Genomic DNA, 25,464 nt, shown 5'->3' on the forward strand with positions numbered 1-25,464 from the left:
GAATCATTACTCACCAGAGAGAGAGAGGAGCTGAACAGACACACAGTTCCAGTCAGAGTCCAGTTTTATGGGAACAAGAGGCCAAAATAGGTATTTAGAACAGTTATATAATGTTCATATTGTTAGTATTGTGTTTAGAACTGTATACTGAACTAGATAAATATGTGTTTACTTACCGTTCCACCAATTGCAACCATACAATTGCAAATACAAATTGCAAACATACAATTGCAAGCATTCAGATTCCATATTGCAATCCAAATTGCATACAACCATACCAGATCATACTCAAACAATCTTCAAATAGTGACTGCTAATTGCATACTGCAAGTAGAACTATTAGTTAGACCTCAGATATACCTCTCAAAGAGATCATAAAGTGCTTAAATAACTTAAAGTGATATTGAAGAGAGAAATATAACCACCATTTTATGTTGAATGACAAGATTGAACAGTTGAACCACCATCTTATGCATACTGCCATTTTGTGATATCTTTTCAACACGTGTTTTGTACATGGACTATCTGCTGCGGAGGTGGCAGTGTTATATATGAAGAAAAGTTTAAGTTAATACAGAATTTATTTCAAGCATTTGGTGTGCTCTTTAAACCTACTGTATCTATAGAACGGAGACATCAAAATTATTCTAATGCTACAGCGCAAAAGACACTTCATAGTGCTGCGCCTGCCCCCCCCCCCCCCCCACTGCCTAAGAGCTGAACTATCGGATTATATCCCCTGGACTGAAGTCAATTAAGTTCTACACGCATCCATCATCCAGGAGAGAACCCGATACAGCATTGGTCCCACCCTGCAAGGTCCTTCTGCACTAATTAGTCAACCTGTGGTCAACAGTACCGTGAGTAGCCACATGGTGGCAATGATATGATATCTGATAAGTCCTAAGGTGATAAAATGATTTACCTATACAATTTGATTATTATCATTATTAAGAGGTGGGAATTTTAACAGATTTAGTAAAGGTTACGTTTTTAAAGGGGTAATTTTTGTAACTCAGTGATAGAATTGGGTCTTTCGAGCCCCAGAGATATATTTAGTTTTTTTCAGTGAGTATATAAGGGTAGTCCCTCACTACACAAGACCCTGAGGTATATGCCAAACACCTCTTAGCAACCTCCAGCTCCACCAACTCTCAGGAAGCCCATGCTGCACTATGCACACATGACCAGAGACCATGCCATCCACCCTGCCCACTGTATACAGTGCAAAAGGCATAGTAGTTGTAAAATAAAGACATGTTCACAGCACATAACACTGCATAGCATACGTGTCTAGTTCATTTAACTGGTATCTTTATAGCTCAAGTGCACAACACAAATGGTCAGTACAAGTGTACTATTTTGTTCGGCTACACAGTCAGGTTTCTGCATCTAGTTTTGGAAGCCAAAATCAGATCATAATAGGATAGAAAGAATAAAGGACAGATACAACTTTCACGCTTTGGCTTCCAAAAATGCACGCAGAAACCTGACCATGTGGCCAAACTCTTATTACTTACAATCATGTCTAAGGAGATGGACCCAGTGGGGCGTGTAGAACCAGTTCCCTAACTGTGCTGTCATGTGAAAACTGCCACTAAGAGGGGTAATTATGATTTTTACACGGTAACGTAGTTTGTAATGTTTGAAAAAAATATATATCCATCAAAATCAGCCTATCACCCTGCAAAGGTGATCCAGAGGAAGGTAAGAGGTAGAAGCCAGGATGGACAGTGCCAGATACGGTGAATTCCAGCAGGCTGTCAGAATAGCCTGCCGGAATTCACACTGCTAGTGTTAAACTAGCCTTATAGAGCTTTTCTCCAACAATCCTAACCCTGATGGAGCACTACACATAGTATGGAACAGTAGGGGATTCTGCATTCTTGTGTGAGGTCTACAAAAAATAGATAAGAATCACGAGAATCATGTGTCATTATGCAGACTCTCTGTTGCTTTATTATACTCTCACAATGATGTTTGGATACTTATATGTAGACTGTACTGTATTTTAAGTAGCAAAACTATAATATAGTGTTGAAATCATTTGTTATTTGTGGGAACAAACAACATTCAAGAGAATTTCAGGATTCAAGGACTGCAATACAAGGAAACAGATCTTCGGTTGTGTTTGTCATCTCTTTTCTCCTGTGAAAGCAGTCTCAAAGGAACTTGACAGCCAAACATCCTCACCTCAAAAGGTACTTGACAGCCACGCATCCTCACTTTCTCCATTAATTTTCATATTCTGGAAATTAGTTGTCCACCATATCCTTTAAGCTGGATCAGACTGCAGCACAAGAGGGAAAATGTCTCCTAAGGAAATACTACAGAATGTGTCCCTTCTCTCTTGATTTGCATTCTCCTTTAGATCTAAAAAGATATACAGGAGGTCAGATCTGTCACATGTGATACACGATACACATTTGATTATAATCCAAAGCAAGAGGTTAGCACCTGCCAGACATTCCTGCAGTGAACAGTGTGGATATCAAGTATTTCAGTTGTTAAAGTGTACCTGAGTTTTCACAATTTTTTTTATAATGGATGTGCTTCTTTGTTCAATCATAACTGTAAAGGAATAGGTCTTTTGGACTTCCCTAATGTCTTTTTCAACCATATTATTACTTGTTTCAGCTGCACAGCTAGATGCATTTCTCTGAAAAGCAGTGGTGTCTCCCTTCTGTGAAATCTGCCAGAACTGCACTGCTGTGAAGTCCTTTGTCTTACAAACCGGATTCCTAAAAAGTTGGGACACTATACAAATCGTGAATAAATACTAAATGCAATGATGTGGAGGTGCCAACTTCTAATATTTTATTCAGAATAGAACATAAATCACGGAACAAAAGTTTAAACTGAGAAAATGTACCATTTTAAGGGAAAAATATGTTGAATCAGAATTTCATGGTGTCAACAAATCCCCAAAAAGTTGGGACAAGGCCATTTTCACCACTGTGTGGCATCTCCCCTTCTTCTTACAACACTCAACAGACGTCTGGGGACCGAGGAGACCAGTTTCTCAAGTTTAGAAATAGGAATGCTCTCCCATTCTTGTCTAATACAGGCCTCTAACTGTTCAATCGTCTTGGGCCTTCTTTTTTGCACCTTCCTCTTTATGATGCGCCAAATGTTCTCTATAGGTGAAAGATCTGGACTGCAGACTGGCCATTTCAGTACCCGGATCCTTCTCCTACGCAGCCATGATGTTGTGATTGATGCAGAATGTGGTCTGGCATTATCTTGTTGAAAAATGCAGGGTCTTCCCTGAAAGAGATGACGTTTGGATGGGAGCAGATGTTGTTCTAGAACCTGAATATATTTTTCTGCATTGATGGTGCCTTTCCAGACATGCAAGCTGCCCATGCCACACGCACTCATGCAGCCCCATACCATCAGAGATGCAGGCTTCTGAACTGAGCGTTGATAACAACTTGGGTTGTCCTTGTCCTCTTTGGTCCGGATGACATGGCGTCCCAGATTTCCAAAAAGAACTTTGAATCGTGACTCGTCTGACCACAGAACAGTCTTCCATTTTGCCACACTCCATTTTAAATGATCCCTGGCCCAGTGAAAACGCCTGAGCTTGTGGATCTTGCTTAGAAATGGCTTCTTCTTTGCACTGTAGAGTTTCAGCTGGCAACGGCGGATGGCACGGTGGATTGTGTTCACTGACAATGGTTTCTGGAAGTATTCCTGAGCCCATTCTGTGATTTCCTTTACAGTAGCATTCCTGTTTGTGGTGCAGTGTCGTTTAAGGGCCCGGAGATCACGGGCATCCAGTATGGTTTTACGGCCTTGACCCTTACGCACAGAGATTGTTCCAGATTCTCTGAATCTTCGGATGATGTTATGCACAGTTGATGATGATAGATGCAAAGTCTTTGCAATTTTTCGCTGGGTAACACCTTTCTGATATTGCTCCACTATCTTTCTGCGCAACATTGTGGGGATTTGTTGACACTGTGAAATTTTGAATCAACCTATTTTTCCTTTAAAATGATACATTTACTCGGATTAAACGTTTGATCTGTCATCTACGTTCTATTAAAAATAAAATATTGACATTTGCCATCATTGCATTCAGTTTTTATTCACGATTTGTATAGTGTCCCAACTTTTTGGGAATCTGGTTTGTACTTCCCACTATGTTTGTTTTCAGCTCCATAGCTCACAGAACAGATAAGGAGTGGGAAATCACACTTACAGAAAGGCAGGAGGCTCCTATGATCTTCATAAACAGTGTAGATGCACAAAAAAAAAATCCTTGTTTCTGTCCTGTGTAAACACGGTTATGCTGCCCAGAGCAGGTACTACCATTCCTACAACCTGGTTCCTACACCCTAATGGTTAACACATAATGTCATCTGTGTATTTATTTCAGGTCCTTTACACTGTGCATTAATAATATTACAATGAAACTGTTATGTTCATGTACTGTGCCTGGTTCTCCAGCAGGTGGCAGTGTATCTGGCAGAGAGAGAGAGATATCTTTAGATAGATTGGAACTTACCATTCCATTCTCCCCCCTTTTGGTTAGATAAAATATTCAAAACATACCGCGGCACTCTCTTTTCTTCATCAATTCAGGATTTATTCACCAATTTCTTAGCGACGTTTCGACCAGTGTGGTCTTTCGCAAGCAATTTACACAGCGAACCAGGTACAGCATTTAAACCCTTAGGACCCAATCCCATGATGCAGTTAGACTCCTCCCCCTTCATTATGTTCTCACATGACACAATATACGGTGCAATATCATCAATTCATATACATATATAAGCATTGTGAATAAAAACTTACATTAGTCGAAGAATCAGGTGGACATATAACCCCCACAGTGGTCCCGATGGCCTCCATATTCGTGCGATGCAAGCGCTAGATCCAACGTCCCTCATGGTCCACTGCGCATGTGCCTCTTGGACACGAACGTTGTGTGCCCGTGGCTGTATTGCTGCCCGCATATGGCGGGTCCGCAATGCACGGGCACCGGCCAATGTGCACTTCGCATCACAGATGCGGACCTATTCACTTGAGTGCTACAGAGTGCTTCCATTGTGTTTCTGTGCAGATGGATCACGGACCCATTCAAGTTGAATGGGACTCGATCCGTCCCAGCCGCCGCGCGGACGTTTCCCGTGCATTGGGGACAGCAAATTGCGTTCCCCAATGCACGGAACGGCCGTGTGCAAGAGGCCTTTTCCTGTATCCACTTCTGAATTTCACTAAAAAAAATTGCATCAAAAACTGCAGTTGCATTTTTACAATCCTACCTAAGGGCTCCTACTCCTACTTTTTACCAGTACTAAAATGCAATAAAACCCCCATGCTTTTTTATGCCATTTTTTCTGAGGCATTTTTTTTTCACACATTTGCATTTGTTCAGTTTTTGTTTTTTTTTAGCTATAGAGAAGGGTATGGAAAAGTGCTTGAAAAATGACAATAGCCAGACAATGCTGGAATTTAAAAAAAATGCCATAAATACAGAAGTGCATTACAATTAAAATGCACCACTATACAAAAAAAGCATACTACATACTTCTGTATACCGTGCCTCATAATTCCCATAGATTTATAAATAACACCTGGAGTTGCTGTGTTTTTTTGTTTTTGTTTTTCAGAAAAAAATGCACCATGAAAGAACATGTAGAAAACACTGGCAAAAACGCACCAAAAATGGTGTGAACCCGATCTAAGGTAAAACAAAAAGAACAGACATAAATGCAAGTAAAATGTACAAAGAAAAAAGGCCACTGAAAAACGCCATAAAAATGCATATGACAACAAAAGCATAAGGCTTTCATGACATTTTTTTTTAACAGCAAAAGCTGCCAGACCAAATTTATGTCTGAAATACTGTATGTTACATTCTAGGTCTATAGTCACTGTAGGCTAGCGATATATGCCCCCAATCTCTGAGGTGAAACAACCCCTTTAAACCTCCTTGCAGACGAGCGTGAGCTGAATAGGTCCGGATGCGTTGCAGATGCGTTCAGTGAAAAATTTGCAATTTCGGAAGCAAGTTCATTCAGTTTTGTATGCGATCTTGTATGTTCTGTTGTTCAGTTTTTTTTGCATGGGTGCAATGCAATTTAGGCCTCATGCACATGACAGTTGTTTTATGCGGTCCGCAAAATGGGGTTCCGTTGTTCCGTGATCCGCTTGCCGTTTTTGGTTCCGTTGTGTCTTTCGCTTATTTTTCGGCGATGGGGACAGCGCTCCCTTTTGTTGGACGAGGAACCTAGTAGAAGGCGGCAATTTTGGGTCCATCTGATTGTTTCACAACGCTACCGGAAAGGACACTTTCATACCCTATACCAAGATCTTCGGCAGCATCCAGAGAAGTTTTTTTCGTTCTTTCGGATGTCAGTGTCTACATTTGATTGCTTGCCGTCGTCTCTACGTACTGTCCTTACATTCATGGACACCAATATGAGGCGCAGCATTTCTCCAGAGGAAAGGCTCATTGTCACGTTGAGGTAAGCAATATCTTACTTATAGTTTCAACAGTAATGTGCACTGCTTCTGTCAGGAGGAACATGTTTCTGGAAATGGCTGCTGGTAGACATGTGCTAATGTTTGCTGAAGTAAACTTTCTTTGTCCATAATGCTTTGCGAACAGTGTAATCTCTCTTTTTTGTTGTTAAATCCCTGACACATAACATGGCAAGATTAAAGGTAGTCGTTTATTTTAAACAGGTTTCCAATTTCTGTTCAGCTAACGTCATCATCATGCAGAGTGTTCCCATCATCCTTAAGTCTCCCATACCTTCTGCATGGAAATGGCGTAAACACAGTTGTTGTAACTTAGTTGTGGGAGTACTGCCCACACCCCAATTGCTGCTAGTGTTTGGTTCATACACACAAATTCACATTATATATCTTTATTTATTCGTGAATGGACAAAGATTCTTTAAACACATGACTCGTATACAACATTATAAGCGAATCGTGTATCGGATGCTCCCTTTTGTTTGCTGCTTACTGATATGGTTTTTATTTATTTTTCCTACAGATTCCTTGCAACTGGGAACTCTTTTGCATCTCTGCATTTTGAGTTTCTTTTGGGAACCTCAACAATTTCTCGGATTGTGCGTCACACTTGCCATGTCAGCTGGCATAAATCCGAGAGACGGTTGATGCCACAGCCCAAGACGGACGATTGGGTTCAGATCGCTGAGGGATTCAATCTCTCGGCGCAGTTTCCCAACTGCATCGGGGCAATGGATAGCAAGCACATCCGTGTGAAGAAGCCTCCTCACTCAGGGTCCCGATTCTTCAATTATAAGCAATATTTTTCGGTAGTGTTTATGGCTGTTGCTGACAGTAACTACCGGTTTATAATGGTTGATATCGGGGCCTATGGAAGCCAGCAGATGCTCGCATCTTTAGTGCTTCTAGAATGGGTGAGCGGCTTCGTGCCAACCAGCTTGCCCTGCCCAGAAGACTGCCCGGATCTGCTGGTCCGCCGGCTCCATTTGTCATCGTGGCGGATGAAGGGTTTTCATTGACTCCCCATGTTATGCGGCCCTTCCCAAAGCGTGGTTTGGATGTCAGGAGGTGTATTTTCAACTACCGGTTGACTCGTGCCCGTCGGTATGTTGAGTGCGCTTTCAGAATACTCTCTAACAAGTGGAGGGTGTTTTTGTCATCCATACAGATGGATCCGGAGAATGCTACCCTGGTGATTCAAGCTTGTGTTGTTTCTACACAACTTCACCAGGATTAATGAGGCTTCCTCTTCTGGTGACATGGAAGATTTTCCTACGTCATCAGGTTTCGGTTTCGAAAGGACCCTGCATCGACGACCTAGGACTGCAGGCATTGCAGTTCTGGAACTCTATGCAGACTACTTTTACAGCCCAGAGGGGTCCTTGCCATGGCAGAGGGACACTATTCGTGGCAGTTTTTGAAAACTTCTGGGCTTTTTTTAATTTTTTTATTTTGTTGATAATGTAAATTTATTGTGGTAGTTGAGTGTAGGGACTCGCAAGAGAATGAGGACCCTTGACGTGGGCTTGCGGGCTGAGGTTTTTTGGCCATCACATAGTTTAAAGTAAATATAAATACTAATGATGTTTTCACCAAAGTGTAAACGACAATAACATTGTTAGTATTTTGCGTATATGGTCCAAAAAATCGAATACCTCATGTTCAAATTACCCAAATACAGATTATGTTCCCCAAAATAAAAAAAGTGTTTTTTTGTGAACTATTGTGCATGTCTATGTGTTTTGGAAATGTATAGAACTGTAAATGCTTGGTGTATTAAAAAAATTAACACAAGCCAATTGAAAGTTTTGAACCAATATGTGGAACACGAATACAAATCCCAGACAATGACATAAAGGATAATCAAACAATAAATAACTAAAAATATAACATTTTGGACCATATTAAATTAAAGCTCGTGTAAACGATCCAGGCCCATATGCCAGGATCTGAGGCCCCAGTTGCCAAACTGGGCTGGTAACTTGGCTGACCAACAGGTGGTGTAGGGTCTTGGGACCGGTGGTATGGTGGTTGGGGGGGGGGGGAGATGACCCTTGAGGTGGGTGTGGAGGCTGGGGGTAGCTGCGTCCATGCTGCTGAGGTGGGATGTTCAAGATGTGCCTTCACAAATATACGAGTGTATGTCTCCCTGGTAAGGGGAGGCATACATTTTGAGTACGAGGGCCAGCGAAGCAACACACTCAGTAGGGACCTGCTTCAATAAAGTAGCAAGGCCCCTCCTTCTATGCCATTATTCCTCCTCTGGGCAAGGAATTTAATGACTCGGGCATCGATCATCTCCTGAGTCGGTTGCCCAGAGGAAGAGTGAGGGACATTGCGGCGACTCCTGGGCTGCAGCTGCTGGACTCTTTCTGGGCTCCGCGGTGATAGGGTGGGCTGGGCCAGTGATGGCTGGTCAGGCTCCTCAGCTGGTATTGGGGCAGGACTACTTGCCGGGGAAAATACTGCCGGAGTGTCACTTTCTCCCGTCTCAGAGTCCTCTGGGTCATCCAGACTGTCCACAGTACTGAATTGAAAAATGACATGAAAACATATATTACATCATTTGACTACTACATTTCAAATGTACATAATGTTTTTGAAATAAAAACAGCTGTGTGTGTACTATATGTACAGTGAGCCTGCATACATCACATATTGTTTAATAATGTTGGATGATCACCTTCAGAGTGAAGTTACCAAAATAAAACAACCCATAAACATTTATTTATTTTTAATTTTTTTGGGTCAAAAGCAACTATTTGAAACTATTTGTAAAAGATTGTTTGGCGTTTGGAGCTATCCAGCACAAAACGAGGTATACACATTCAAGGACCCAAACCAGTGCTGATATTCTGTCCGTCTCGTCTGTATCTGGCCTGCTTCTACCATCCAAACATCCTTATGTAATGAAAACCTAAAAGAACATAATTTCCAAAAAAACAACATGGACCACGCATCACAAGGCCATGGTGGTAGTAGTAGTTAAAAATCAGCTGGCCGGACGCAGTTGGAGCATCATTATACTCTATTATAATGGGATTAGGTCATTGTCATTTTATAGTTGAACTTTTATGAATCCATGTTGTGGTTTGTAAGCCAACATTTAAACTATGTAAATGACAATTACAGTACAGAATGGGTACCAAATCCTAAAACCTCCAAAATTATGAACAAAACGAAACATATGCAAATGACTACACTATTGTCACGGCCATGGTCATGGCCGTGACTCCTGAACCGCATGCGGTTGTCAGCGGTTTGGTCTGGTTGTCAATCACAGATGAGGGCTGTGGTATTTGCCTCACCTGTGGTTGCCGCTGGCAACAGTAGTTATGTGGCAGCATAGCAGCCTGAGCTGTATCGTGGCAGCTTGCTATGTTGTGCATGTGGTTACACTTGGTTGTGTGTGTGTATGTTATGCACTTTGTATGTCTGGTGTGCACGAGGTCTTATGTTTGGTGTACTGTGACATCTTCCTTTCACTGTAGCTGCCCGTGGCAACGTTTGGTTTCATGTACATGTGGTGGCAGTGTCTCGGCCTTTTGTCCGGCTCCCAGGACACGTTTGCCACACATGTCATTGTCATCGGTAACAGCTGCAGTGAGTATTTGTGTGTATTTCCTTTTATGTGGTCTCACTACACTTCCTGGTGTTGGAAGGGTTAATTCCCTTCTGTGTGTGTGAACACTGGGTGTGTCTGTGTGGGTGTGACTACTTGGGCCTATAAAGCCTCAGTGAATAGTGCAGTTCAGAGGGGTACTTCAGCCATGGTTAGCTGGAGCATCCTCCTGTGTATTCCACCTGCCATTGGGGGTCACCCTTGTGGTCATAAGTTTAAGTTTATGTGTGATGTTTAAGTTGATGTTTTCCTTTATTATTCTGTGCAGCTATGGATCTGGGTTCCTGTGTGTGGATGTGTGTGTGCTGAGTTCTATTTGTATTGTTGTGGACTTCAGCTTGCCTGCACACTGATCCAGTCAGCAAGGCTGTGGCAGGTGGCTGGAACTAGTGCAGCACCTGCCATATACATAGGCCTGTATTTGTTCCCCCATTCCTTGCAGCTTGGCCAGTGAGACTCCTGTTCCTCCGTGTCCAGAAGGAACAGGTCGTCTTACCCTCACTCCTAGTTCAGGGACCGATCGGAGGGTGAGTAGGGATCCGAGGTTCCTGAGCATGGGCCCTCCTACCTTCAAGGTCGACCCATGCAGCTAGGAGTTAGGGACGGATTAGGGATGAGTTAGGAGGTGACCTGCTCCCTATTTTTTCTGTCCTGGCCGAGCAGCGGTTAACATCCTTGGACATCGCACGGCTCAGGGTTTTCCCCATCCTCAGCCGTGACAACTATTCAGGGCCAAAAAAAGGCAAGAGGGTTTGTCCAACCTTTTCATATTTATGACCTAGCCACAGGATAGGTACACAAGATCATATTGGCGGGGGACCAAGAGCCGGCAACCACAACGATCAACTGTATGAGGAGACAATGCGTGCAGTGCGCACGTGCCATCTCCCTTCTCGATTCCTGTTCTGATTGCAGACATCTATGTTACTTGATCTTGAAAATAGTGCCACAGAGAAAAAAAAGAGAGACGGGAGGCCCTGCACGTGTCGTCTCATCATACAGCTCCTCATCAGTGGTGCCTGGTGTTACTCCCCCACAAAAATGATTTTGATCACCTACACAAAAGATAGGTCATAATAGTACAACGCCACACAACTCCTTTCATTCTTTACCACTATTGCTAACCAAGATTAAGAACTGATAATAACCAGCAAATAAGTATTTTTTTATCAACAGAAATACTTACAGCCTCAAATCCATCACCGGTCTTAAAAATTGTAACTGGGCCGTGTACAAAAATGGCCTTTTTTTGGAGCTGCCTTCCCCACTCCCGCCTTTGTTAGTTAGATCTCGGTGGAATTGATTCCGGAAGCTGTTCCACCGGGTTTTTGTCTATTTCACTGTAAATAAATGAAATATACAAATTACAAAAAAAAATAATTAAGAAACAAATATTAAATAATATCAGTACAAAGACCGAAGCAAAAATGTTAAGCTAAATCAAGTCGACAAATCTGATAAATGTCTGAATTGGCAATGATTATACAGCACATGGTACAGTAGTGCAGGTGTGGGGATACTAATGTACAATAAGTTCAGGAAGGAGAAGATTAGTCCTGCAAGCCATTTGTACTAAAATACTTTATAATATGTGATGGTGACAACTATAGTATGCTCAATTACAACAGGGACACATGTGTCACCAAATAAAGTGCATATACAGGTTAGACATGACTACTGTTTGCTGTAGCAAAGGGAGGGACAGCCACTTAAAGTAAAAAATGATGGGGTATGGTATTTAGTGCACGACTCTTCCAAAAACCATGTACAGGTCTATGCAAAATGAAGCTGGCCCACAAAATATATAGTATTCTGACCTCATGGAATTTATAGATAGATGATTTAGGGACAGACAGGGCAAGGACAATACAACAACATTGCTAGCACTTACCTAAATCTGCACGGCCTCGGCCATCTGCTTTCGTCCATTCAGCCCACCTCATGCTACGGGCCACTTGCTCCCAGGCCGCCTCCTTCCTAACTCGGTCCTGGCATGCATTGGACCGGGTTTCGAGCCTCTCCTGCACCAAAGTTATGAGTTTCTCTACATTCCATCATGACATCTTACAAAAAATTCTCAAGGCACTGACTGCCACACCACACAAGAGAATTTCACCACAAGTGGCTACAGGGCCGTCTTTAATATTGATTGGACCCTGTGCAAAAATTTACTTGGGCCCCCTGGATCCCGCCTTCCCACACCTTAGCAGGCAATCACGCCCTCCACCACAACACACACACAAAAAATCCACACACCTGGTAGAGTCCAGTGAATTACTGTAAATACTTCCAGTTCTGAGGACTCCAGCGGCTCAGGATCAGTGCTCTGGGTAGCTGGGCTCAGGCTGGAAGTGGGCACCGCTCTGCAGGAAGGAGACTGGGGCTTGGCTCACCCTAGCGTTACAGTGCACCCCAGCACCCCACAGTATGCAGTATAGCACTCTATAGTATAAAGCACCACACAGTATGCAGTATAGCACCCCACATTATACAGTACCCCACAGTATATAGTAGAGCAGTATAGCAGCCCACAGTATATAACACCTCACAGTATACAGCACCCCAAACAATACACGATACAGCCCTCCCACACTATACAGTACAGCAGTATAGCACTCCACACTATACCGCACCCTCAGTATACAAGTATACATTTTACAGACCCCACAGTATACAGTACAGCAGTATAGCCCCCCACTATACAGGCCCCCCCACACTATACAGGCCCCCACACAGTATACAGGCCCCCACACAGTATACAGGCCCCCACAGTATACAGCCCCCCCCACAGTATACAGCCCCCCCCACAGTATACAGCCCCCCCCACAGTATACAGGCCCCCCACAGTATACAGGCCCCCACACAGTATACAGCCCCCACACAGTATACAGCCCCCTACAGTATACAGCCCACCACACAGTATACAGCCCCACACATTATACAGCCCCCCACAGTATACAGCCCACCACAGTATACAGCCCACCACACAGTATACAGCCCCCACACAGTATACAGCCCCCACACAGTATACAGCCCCCCACAGTATACAGCACCCCGCTATACAGTAGTTTACAGTATATTAACATAACAGCCCCTGTCACCTTTTTCTTCACACAAAAAAGCTCCACAGTTAACTTCTGCAACACTCCTGATAGGACCTGTGATGACCTCATAGCCATGTGACCAGTAATTGCTAGGCTACTGGTCACATGGTGATGATGTCATTAAGGTCCTAAATCACAACTTTAACACAGTACGATCATGATGCCTGGACTCCTGGTAGAGCTGACAGCCTGACACCCGGGGCAGTGGCTAGCAGGGCTCAAGAGACAGCTGCCTTGGGCCCCCTAGGAGCAACTGGGCCCGGGGCAGCTGCCCCTTTTGCCCCTTGGTAAAGACGGCCCTGAGTGACTAGCAATTAGCATAACCTGTGACCTTGAACTTCCTGTATATTATTATTTTTTTAAAATTTTATTGGCACAAGTTCTGGCAGACAGCTTTGCGGGCTCCATAGAAATGAATGGGTCCGCATCTAAAACGGAACGGACGCGGAAACAAACAGTCGTGTGCATGAGGCCTTAATGCATTTTGCACACGCGTGATAAAAAACGGTTTACAAACAACATCTCTTAGCAACCATCAGTGAAAAACGCATCGCACCCGCACTTGCTTGCGGATGCGGTTTTCACGCAGCTCTATTCACTTCTATGAGGCCAGTGTTGCGTTAAAATCGCAGAATATAGAACATGCTGTGATTTTCACACAACGCGCAAGTGATGCGTGAAAAATAACGCTCATGTACACAGACCCATTGAAATTAATGGGTCTGTATTCAGTGCGGGCGCAATGCGTTCGCATCACGCATTGCACCCGTGCAGAATACTTGGTCGCCTGCAAGGGGCCTAAGGCTATGTCCACACAAGCATATGGTTCATTCCATCTGGTTTGACAGCCAGAACAATGTATTCTTGCATTTTAGTCATCATGGGCTAAAAAAAAAATGTCCCTTTGCCTTTGTTAAAAGTATTCAATAATTTATCTTCCACAGTCTTCAGGTTTCACTGCATTTGCTTACTGTTCTTTCTGCTTTTCACTGAACTCTTCAGAGAGCTGCTCTCCTGGCTTGATCTTTAGCCATTATCTCTTCATTCCTGACAGCTCATAAAAACACATTTAAGTTCTATTCGTATAGTTTGCAGTCTAAATAAGGCTACTTTCACACTAGCGTTCGTCGGTCCGCTCGTGAGCTCCGTTTGAAGGGGCTCACGAGCGGACCCGAACGCAGCCGTCCAGCCCTGATGCAGTCTGAATGGATGCGGATCCTCTCAGACTGCATCAGTCTGGCGGCGTTCAGCCTCCGCTCCGCTCGCCTCCGCACGGACAGGCGGACAGCTGAACGCTGCTTGCAGCGTTCGGGTGTCCGCCTGGCTGTGCGGAGGCGTGCGGATCCGTCCAGACTTACAATGTAAGTCAATGGGGACGGATCCGTTTGAAGATGCCACAATATGGCTCAATCTTCAGGCGGATCCGTCCCCCATTGACTTTACATTGAAAGTCTGGACGGATCCGTACGAGGCTATTTTCACACTTAGCTTTTATATGCTAAAAATAATGCAGACGGATCCGTTCTGAACGGAGCCTCCGTCTGCATTATTACGATCGGATCCGTTCAGAACGGATCCGATCGAACGCTAGTGTGAAAGTAGCCTAACAGTTTGAATCATTTTTTCAGTTGGCCTTTTAAAACTAAAATATTTAACCACTGTCTTTATGCAGCCTTGAGTTTCTCTAGTATCAGGATCGGAATTTTCTCAGTTTCGTCAGGCAGCTTAGCTGACGTATCTTTATCTTTGTCCTTATAAACAATCATTATAGCCAATTCCTCATCTTACGCATAAGAATGTCACTTATAAAAGTGTTTATGACCTTTTGGTAATTTACAGTTAAGGGTTATTGGATGATTGGCTCAAAGTGAAAGTAAAAAGTACGATTCACACAGCCAGAAAAACAGTTAACACTCTGTAACAGAACGGCTCAATATTTTTAATAAAGACCACTTGAAAATATGATTTTTAGCCCAAAATGACAAAAATGCAATCATAAAAAAAAATTGCCCCCGAAGGTGTACATACAGGTAGCCTTTAAGTAGTGTTAAATAAGAAAGATAGTACATTTTACTACCAATTTGTCTCAGCCAATCTGATACAAAATCTGTTTGCATTATAGGCAAATTTGGATGGTGACGCGCTGCAGATTTCACCATTGCAAAACAGGAAAGATGGGAATTTTGCAACCAAATCAGTAGTGGAAAAATGTGTTGTGTCAATCCAAGGACATCAGCCCATATATCTGAAGAATATTTGCTGCCATTTTCAGATGTCTTTGCAGCAGCACTGACAGCCAGCACTGCTCCAATGGTGTTGTCCAGCCTTTTAAAAGGGCATCTGTCAGCAGATTTGTATCTATGACACTGGCTGACCTGTTACATGTGCACTTGGCAGCTGAAGACATCTGTGTTGGTCTGATGTTCATATGTGTCCGCATTGCTGAGAAAAATGTTTTAATATATATCCAAATAAGCCTCTGGGAGCAATGAGGGCATTGCCGTTACACCTAGAGGCTCTGCTCTCTGCAACTGCCACGCCCTCTGCACTTTGATTGACAGGCCCAGGCGTGACCACATTTACACTGCCTGGCCCTGTCAATCAAAGTGTAGCAGATGCACCAGTTGCAGAAAGAGCTGAGCCTCTAGGTGTAATGGCAACGCCCCCATTGCTCCTAGAGTCTCATTTGCATATAGTAAAGCTTCATTTTTCTCAGCAATGCGGACACATATGAACATGGAACCAACACAGATGCCAAGCGCACAGGCAAGTCAGCCAGTTTTAGATGTACAAATCTGCTGACAGATGCTCTTTAAGTGATGCTAGGCTATCACTAGCAGATTGGCAGGGGTCCAATGCCCTGCAGCTCCGCTAATCAGCTGTTCTGTGTAACTTCATTGCCGGCACTGGAACTACACATTATTGTCATCATTGCAAGCACAATCGCCTCCAAGATTTCTCCCTCGCATCCCCCATACTCTGGAACTCGCTACCCCAACATATCAGACTCTCACCCACAGTGGAATCCTTCAAAAGAAACCTAAAAACCCACCTCTTCAGACAAGCCTACAACCTGTGACCCTGCTGCCTCTATACCGCCATGACCAACTTCACCCGCACCTACTGTGTCCTTCTCCCATACCATGTAGATTGTAAGCCCTCATGGGCAGGGCCCTCTCTCCTTCTGTACCAGTCTGTAACTCGTCTTGTTCATGATTAGTGCAATTGTCTGTATTATGTATGTGCAACCCTTATCATATGTACAGCGCTATGGAATGACTGGTGCTATAATAATAATAATAATAATAATAATAATAATTGAAGTTATTGGGAGCAGCACTGCCATTCCAAGTGCTGACAATGCTGTGTAGTCCCGACTCCGACTTCCAGCAATTCAGTTACACTGACAGCTGATACTGAAAACAGGTCATCACTTTAACCACCTCCTGACCGACTAACGCAGATGTGCGGTCCGGAGGTGGCGGCCCTGCGCAGAGTCACACATATATGCGTCATCTCGCGAGGGCCGGGATTTCCTGTGAACGCGCGCACACAGGCGCATGCGCTCACAGGAACGGAAGGTAAGCGAGTGGATCTCCAACCTGCCAGCGGCGATCGCTCGCTGGCAGGCTGGAGATCCGAATTTTTTAACCCCTAACAGGTATATTAGACGCTGTTTTCATAACAGCGTCTAATATACCTCCTACCTGGTCCTCTGGTGGTCCCTTTTGTTAGGATCGACCACCAGAGGACTCAGGTAGGTCAGTACAGTCGCACCAAACACCACACTACACTACACCCCCCCCCCCCGTCACTTATTAACCCCTTATAAACCCCTGATCACCCATGATCACCCCATATAAACTCCCTGATCACCCCCCTGTCATTGATCACCGCCCTGTCATTGATCACCCCCCTGTCAGGCTCCGTTCAGACGTCCGTATGATTTTTACGGATCCACGGATACATGGATCGGATCCGCAAAACGCATACGGACGTCTCAATGGAGCCTTACAGGGGGGTGATCAATGACAGGCGGGTGATCACCCATATACACTCCCTGATCACCCCCTGTCATTGATCACCCCCCTGTCATTGATCACCCCCCTGTAAGGCTCCATTCAGACGTCCGCATGATTTTTACGGATCCATGGATACATGGATCGGATCCGCAAAACACATGCGGACGTCTGAATGGAGCCTTACAGGGGGTGATCAATGACAGGCGGGTGATCACCCATATACACTCCCTGATCACCCCCCTGTCATTGATCACCCCCCTGTAAGGCTCCATTCAGACGTCCGCATGTGTTTTGTGGATCCGATCCATGTATCCATGGATCCGTAAAAAATCATGCGGATGTCTGAATGGAGCCTTACAGGGGGGGTGATAAGTGACAGGGGGTGATCACCCATATACACTCCCTGATCACCCTGATCACCCCCTGTCATTGATAACCCCCCTGTAAGGCTCCATTCAGACGTCCGCATGTGTTTTGTGGATCCGATCCATGTATCCATGTATCCGTAAAAAATCATGCGGATGTCTGAATAGAGCCTTACAGGGGGGGTGATCAGTGACAGGGGGGTGATCACCCTGATCACCCCCTGTCATTGATAACCCCCCTGTAAGGCTCCATTCAGACGTCTGCATGTGTTTTGTGGATCCGATCCATGTATCCATGGATCTGTAAAAAATCATGCGGATGTCTGAATGGAGCCTTACAGGGGGGGGTGATCAGTGACAGGGGGGTGATCACCCTGATCACCCTGATCACCCCCTGTCATTGATAACCCCCCTGTAAGGCTCCATTCAGACGTCCGCATGTGTTTTGTGGATCCGATCCATGTATCCATGGATCCGTAAAAAATCATGCGGATGTCTGAATGGAGCCTTACAGGGGGGGTGATCAGTGACAGGGGGGTGATCACCGTGATCACCCTGATCACCCCCTGTCATTGATAACCCCCCTGTAAGGCTCCATTCAGACGTCCGCATGTGTTTTGTGGATCCGATCCATGTATCCATGGATCCGTAAAAAATCATGCGGATGTCTGAATGGAGCCTTACAGGGGGGGTGATCAGTGACAGGGGGGTGATCACCCTGATCACCCCCTGTCATTGATAACCCCCCTGTAAGGCTCCATTCAGACGTCCGCATGTGTTTTGTGGATCCGATCCATGTATCCATGGATCCGTAAAAAATCATGCGGATGTCTGAATGGAGCCTTACAGGGGGGGTGATCAGTGACAGGGGGGTGATCACCCTGATCACCCCCTGTCATTGATAACCCCCCTGTAAGGCTCCATTCAGACGTCCGCATGTGTTTTGTGGATCCGATCCATGTATCCATGGATCCGTAAAAAATCATGCGGATGTCTGAATGGAGCCTTACAGGGGGGGTGATCAGTGACAGGGGGGTGATCACCCTGATCACCCTGATCACCCCCTGTCATTGATAACCCCCCTGTAAGGCTCCATTCAGACGTCCGCATGTGTTTTGCGGATCCGATCCATGGATCTGTAAAAATTATACGGACGTCTGAATGGAGCCTTACCAGGGGGGTGATCAATGACAGGGGGGTGATCCGGGAGTCTATATGGGTGATTACCCCCTGTCATTGATCACCCCCCTGTCATTGATCACCCCCCCCCCCCCCCCCCCCTGTAAGGCTCCATTCAGACATTTTTTTTGCCACAAGTTAGCGGAAATTTTTTGTTTGTTTTTGTTTTTGTTTTTTCTTACTAAGTCTCATATTCTACTAACTTGTGTCAAAAAATAAAATCTCCCATGAACTCACCATACCCCTCACGGAATCCAAATGCGTAAACATTTTTAGACATTTATATTCCAGACTTCTTCTCACGCTTTAGGGCCCCTAAAAAGCCAGGGCAGTATAAATACCCCACATGTGACCCCATTTCGGAAAGAAGACACCCCAAGGTATTCGCTGAGGGGCATATTGAGTCCATGAAAGATTGAAATTTTTGTCCTAAGTTAGCGGAAAGTGAGACTTTGTGAGAAAAAAACCAAAAAAATCAATTTCCGCTAACTTATGCAAAAAATAAAAAATTTCTAGGAACTCGCCAGGCCCCTCATTGAATACCTTGGGGTGTCTTCTTTCCAAAGTGGGGTCACATGTGGGGTATTTATACTGCCCTGGCTTTTTAGGGGCCCGAAAGTGTGAGAAGAAGTCTGGGATCCAAATGTCTAAAAATGCCCTCCTAAAAGGAATTTGGGCCCCTTTGCGCATCTAGGCTGCAAAAAAGTGTCACACATCTGGTATCGCCGTACTCAGGAGAAGTTGGGGAATGTGTTTTGGGGTGTCATTTTACATATACCCATGCTGGGTGAGAAAAATATCTTGGTCAAATGCCAACTTTGTATAAAAAAATGGGAAAAGTTGTCTTTTGCCAAGATATTTCTCTCATCCAGCATGGGTATATGTAAAATGACACCCCAAAACACATTCCCCAACTTCTCCTGAGTACGGCGATACCAGATGTGTCACACTTTTTTGCTGCCAAGGTGGGCAAAGGGGCACATATTCCAAAGTGCACCTTTCGGATTTCACAGGCCATTTTTTACAGATTTTGATTGCAAGGTACTTCTTACACATTTGGGCCCCTAAATTGCCAGGGCAGTATAACTACGCCACAAGTGACCCCATTTTGGAAAGAAGACACCCCAAGGTATTCCGTGAGGGGCACGGCGAGTTCCTAGAATTCAAATTAGTGAGAAGAAAAGGAGGTAAAATTCATTTGGGTGGTAAGTTGCATGACCGAGCGATAAACGGTGAAAGGAGTGTAGTGCCGAAGTGTAAAAAGTGCTCTGGTCATGAAGGGGGTTTCACCTAGCGGGACTGAAGTGGTTAAAGGGAACCTGTCACCGGGATTTTGTGTATAGAGCTGAGGACATGGGTTGCTAGATGGCCGCTAGCACATCCGCAATACACAGTCCCCATAGCTCTGTGTGCTTTTATTGTGTTAAAAAAAATGATTTAATACATATGCAAATTAACCTGAGATGAGTCCTGTATGTGAGATGAGTCAGGGACAGGACTCATCTCAGGTTAATTTGCATATGTATCAAATCTGTTTTTTGACACAATAAAGGCACACAGAGCTATGGGGACTGGGTATTGCGGATGTGCTAGCGGCCATCTAGCAACCCATGTCCTCAGCTCTATACACAAAATCCCGGTGACAGGTTCCCTTTAAGTCATTTGAATATAATCTATTCCTATCACTTGGCTTTTGATTCAAGATTTGATTCAAGAAGATGATATGCAGATTAATTTTGGCCAAACCCATTGTAATCATTTTTAATTTACAAACTTGCAATAACATTTGACTAAACATGTTTTGTAACAGATAAGAATACAATCGCTATCAGTACTGCATCACCTGCATGTTCCCGGTGTCTATTCATGCAATGGTGGTGTAATTACAGGTTACGTTATTACAGGAGATGTTTCTCAGTTATTATTTATGATGCTTTTTTTTTTGTCAGTGCGATACAATCTAGTAAATTTCAAGTGAAGGCGGGGTTGCAAATATGAGGTATGAATGTCCTTTGCTAAAATGAGAAATGATAGCATGCTTAATCTATAATTACATATCTCCTTTATGAATAATAAACCAAATATATGGACTGCGGCAGATGTACTAACCCTGTCTACTGTTTAGCATTTTTTTTGTGTAAACTTAGACTAGTCAGTCACAAAAATCCTCCAGATTGAATACAGTGGCCGATGATGGATGATAAATCTGGCACGCATTGAGACTGTCTAGTCTGTTTATTCCACTGGTTTACTTTGCACCAGACTTTTGTCATCTGAAGGCTACATGCACACGACTGCGCCGTGTTTTGCAGTCTGCAAATTGCCGGAAGAGAACAGGCCGCTCATTATAGAAATGCCTATTCTTGTCCGTAAAATGGAATAGGACATGTTTTTTGCGGGGCCATGGAACGGAGCAACAGATGCAGACAGCACACGGAGTACTGTCTGCATCTCTTGCGGCTCCATTGAAGTGAATGGGTCCCCATCCGAGCCGCAAAACAAGGGTTGTGTGCATGTAGCCTAAGCCACATGTCTTTCCAGCAAGCCACACCTATGTCTCAACTAAATCAAGCCATTTGCCAAGAGAGTTGCTAAAAGTGTCTAAGATACTCAATTATTATGGTGAGAGGCAGAACTCTGGTTCAGTTTGAGGCAGAACCCTGCTGTATTCTCTTTAGTAAATCTACCCCAGTGGTAGAGATGCCCATAAAATCTGAAGGTGACCTTTAAAGGAAATGTGTCGCCAAATATGCTTTCTGCTAGTTAAAAAAAAATTCTAATCTGTTTTTATTTTCTGATTACAGATTTTTTAAATTCTGTTTCTTGAACATGAATATGGGGACGGCCATCTTGCCTGAGCTGTTCTTAACAGCATTTATAAAGCTGGCAGCCATAGACACATTGGTCTGAAAGGGCCTTTTTTACTTCTATGGGAGAGTTTTCTGGGCATACCCTGTGCAGACGTTATTGTAGAAGGAAAGAATAGATAAGCTTTGCCAATCACCTATTGTGAATGGTGGATCCTGTCGTATCTGTCATTCTAATCCTGCCTCTAATGATATCACCTAATCCTGCCTCTAATGTATAGATAAGCAGGTAACTGTGGCAAAGTGACCTGTACAGACCAAGAAGTGGTACCTATTATTAGGCTTAGTGGCTAATGTGAAAACTGCAGGATTTTATGTTTTTTGTATAAATTAGATAAATAGATATTGACATGGAAAATGTAAAATATCATCAAAAATTCTTTAAAAATATGCTAAACATAAAAATGTAATTTATACAATGGGTCATTTATTGATGACACATTCCCTCTAAGATAGAAGCCCTTGAGTTTTCACAATGGCTCTGGTTAGCAGTGGTGCCTTGCAGCGCTGGAGTCCTAGGTTCAAATCTGACCAAGGAGTTTGTATGTTCTCCCTGTGTTTGCATGGTTGTTCTCCCACACTCCAAAGGCATACTGATCAGGAGCATTGGGGACAGCTTGATGCTAATGTCTGTAAAGCTCTGTGGAATATAGCAGCTATGTTAGTGCATATTATAAATAATAATCTCATGTTTACAGAGCATCCGAGCACAATGGAAGTCAATGGGAGAATCCGAGCAATAAACCCTGCTCTGAAGAGGGGAGGGTGCCAGGTCTTACTGAGGTCTATGCAGAAGATCGCTGTACAGTGGGGGAATACCCCAGTCCGAGTCTGTGCTTAGGAGTTCCTGCTCTGACTCCATCTATAGCTATGTCCATATATGGAGCCAGTGCTTGGGGACACCCAGTGTATTTAAATCTAATTTAGTCTACTTTCACACTCACGTTTTGGCTTTCCGTTGGTGACAACAGATCAGTTTGCATTCTAATTGACTTTCAATGGTGTTCAAGATGAAACTGTCTTGGCTATATTAAAGCTAATACATGAATCCGTTCTGAACAGATGCAGACAGTTGTATTATCTAAACTTATCCGTCCATGATGAATCTGCACATAACGCAAGTGTGAAAGTAGCCTTAGCCTCTATTTCTGAAAGGTTTCTGCCCAGATTTACACTCACAGCCTTCTACATTAGAGGCAAGAACCTTAACCACTCAGCTATAAAGCTGAATGATAAACTGTGTAAAAAAAAAACTCATAGTAGTTTCTCATGTAGTAAGTATACCTATACAGCAGAAGTATCATTTTATATTTAACCACAGGTTAACATGCAGCTCTATTGTGTAGTGGTTAAGGTTCTTGGCTCTAATGTAGAAGGTTGTGAGTTCAAAGCCCAGCAGAAATAGAGGCCAAATTTTTTTTAAACACATATATATATATATATATATATATATATTTAGCCATAATATATTTACATATATTATTATATATTTAGAATATGTAATATATTATATCTGTAAATATATTATGGCTAAAAACATCAGTAGTAGTTTTCCACATATTATGCATTTATATATATCAGAAGTTTGATTTTATCTATATATATATATATATATATATATATATACATACATATATTTAATTTCTATTTTTTTGTAATTACACATTTATTTTGTGCCATACATTTTTTACAATTACTTTTCTGACAGTTTATCATTTAGCTTTATAACTGAGTGGTTAAGGTTCTTGCCTCTAATGTAGAAGGTTGTGAGTTCAAATACCGGCAGAAACTTTTCAGAAATAGAGACTAAATTAGATTTAAAAACACTGGCTCGAGCACACGCGGTGTTCGGACAAGCATGCTCGATCAACACTAGTGACAACCAAACCATTTTTACATAATTATAGTTGGCCATCCAAATATCCTTGCAAGTGAATTGAAAATCTGCTTTTCATGCTTAGCTACTAAAGAAGAGGAAGGATTCCTTTACACATAGGTTTTTGTTTTTTTTTGCTGGTAAACAACGCCATAGTTTTTTTTAACATTTTTGTTTCCATCTTTTTTTTGCCTATAGAAAAGCCTATGGGGAAAATAGCAAACAAATGTCATACCTGGAGCACGCTGCATAAAAAAACTGAAAAATGGTAAATGCAGTGCAAAAAACACAGGAAAATACTTTGTCTGCAGTGCATGTTACAAGAAAGCTAAAGGATCTATTTTTATTGGTCATTGTGACAATTTAGTAACAATACTTATATCAAACGATCATACATACAGTAAGAACCAAAATGTAATCAGGTTTCTAACCATGTGACTGTCCTACACTACTAAACATTACACAACACATGTAACCTAAACCTTCAATTACACATTTAAAGGATGCAGTACATATACTGTAAATCTGCCTTGTAAATTTGCAGCCACGACTACTGGTTATGCTTAGAGATAAGCTGTTATTCTTGTGCTATACTGTTGAGAAAATCTAATTGGTGGCAAAGTGGATTATATTCCTACCCTAGTATTCAGAAACTGCTTCTGCTTGGATTAATGTTCTCAGTTACATCATGTTCATGTAGTATGTTACACTCCACTCATGTCCATGGAGGAGCAGCGGATGCATGTGTTGTTATATGATTGCTATTAAGTCCCTTTTAAATGGGCTGATCATTGGCCGACTGTTCAATCTTGATCATTGCTCCTTATAAACATGCCGAGCTATCACCCGGCATACAGGAAAACTTTTGGCATTGATCACAAAACTGTCATCTGTCAGCATCACAAAGGTGTTGCTCTGGTCTCAAAAGATTCGGGCAATAGCCCCAATGCATATGTGCCAAATTCTTAAAACATACAGAACTATACAGCACTACATACCTATTACATCCAGTGCCTCACAGGTGATATCTCATCTGATGTAGACATCCTCTTATCTCCGTTTGGTCTTCCATAGTGTGCTCAATTTAAAATTCCGACGACAGTGCACCCAGTAATAATATGGCTTCCCTATAATACCCACAGTAGTAATAAGGCATCCTGTAGTGCCCCCAGTAGAAATAAGACCCCCCTATATTGCACCCAGTAATAATATGGTGGCCTCCCTATAGTACCCACAGTAGTAATATTGCACCCTATAGTGCCCCCAGTAAAAATTAGGCCCTCCAATAGTGGTCCAGTAGTAATAAGACCCCCTCTGCAGTGCACTCAATAGTATTAAGACCCCTGTAGTAGTAGATATAATGCACTGAGCAGTTATAATACCCCCTATAGTGCCTCAATAGTTATAATGGCCTCTAGTATTTATAATGCCTCCTGTAGTTATATTCTATCCTTTAATGTCCCTAGTAGTTAAAATGTCCCTTCTATAGTGCTCAGTAAATACAGTGCCCCTTTAATGCCCACAGTAATTATAATGCCCTCCTGTAGTGCTCCAATAGTGATAGTCACCTATAATGCCCTAGTGGTTACAGTATTATGTCCCTGACCTCTATAGAGCTCCCAATATTTATAATGCCCCTGATGCCTATAGTGCCCAGTAGTTATAATGCCCCTGACCCCTGATGTACCCCAGTAGTTATAATACTCTTGACCTCTCTAGCACTCCGGTAGTTATAAAGCCCCTGACCCTTATAGTGCCACAAAAGTTATAATTTCTCTAAGCCTTATAGCACCCCAGTAGTATGTTCAGCCATAGTGAAAAAATAAAAAATAAAAATACCTTGCTCCTGTTTAGAGTTGAGCGAACACCTGAATGTTCGGGTTCGAGAAGTTCGGCCGAACTTCCCGGAAATGTTCGGGTTCGGGATCCGAACCCGA

General features: G+C 43.2%; 1 protein-coding gene across 1 annotated transcript in view; it reads right to left on the minus strand.

Moving 5' to 3' along the window:
* Positions 1-8,709: 8,709 nt before the first annotated feature.
* Positions 8,710-25,464, minus strand: part of LOC122945395 (aldehyde oxidase-like) — a 40,829-nt gene continuing 24,074 nt past the window's right edge. The window contains exon 7 of the mRNA XM_044304466.1: positions 8,710-9,019. Within this exon, the coding sequence (XP_044160401.1) occupies positions 8,710-9,019 (310 nt within the window). The remainder of the gene's footprint in view (positions 9,020-25,464) is intronic.

This window comes from Bufo gargarizans, chromosome 8 (assembly GCF_014858855.1).
Source record: "Bufo gargarizans isolate SCDJY-AF-19 chromosome 8, ASM1485885v1, whole genome shotgun sequence".
Lineage (NCBI taxonomy): Eukaryota > Metazoa > Chordata > Amphibia > Anura > Bufonidae > Bufo > Bufo gargarizans.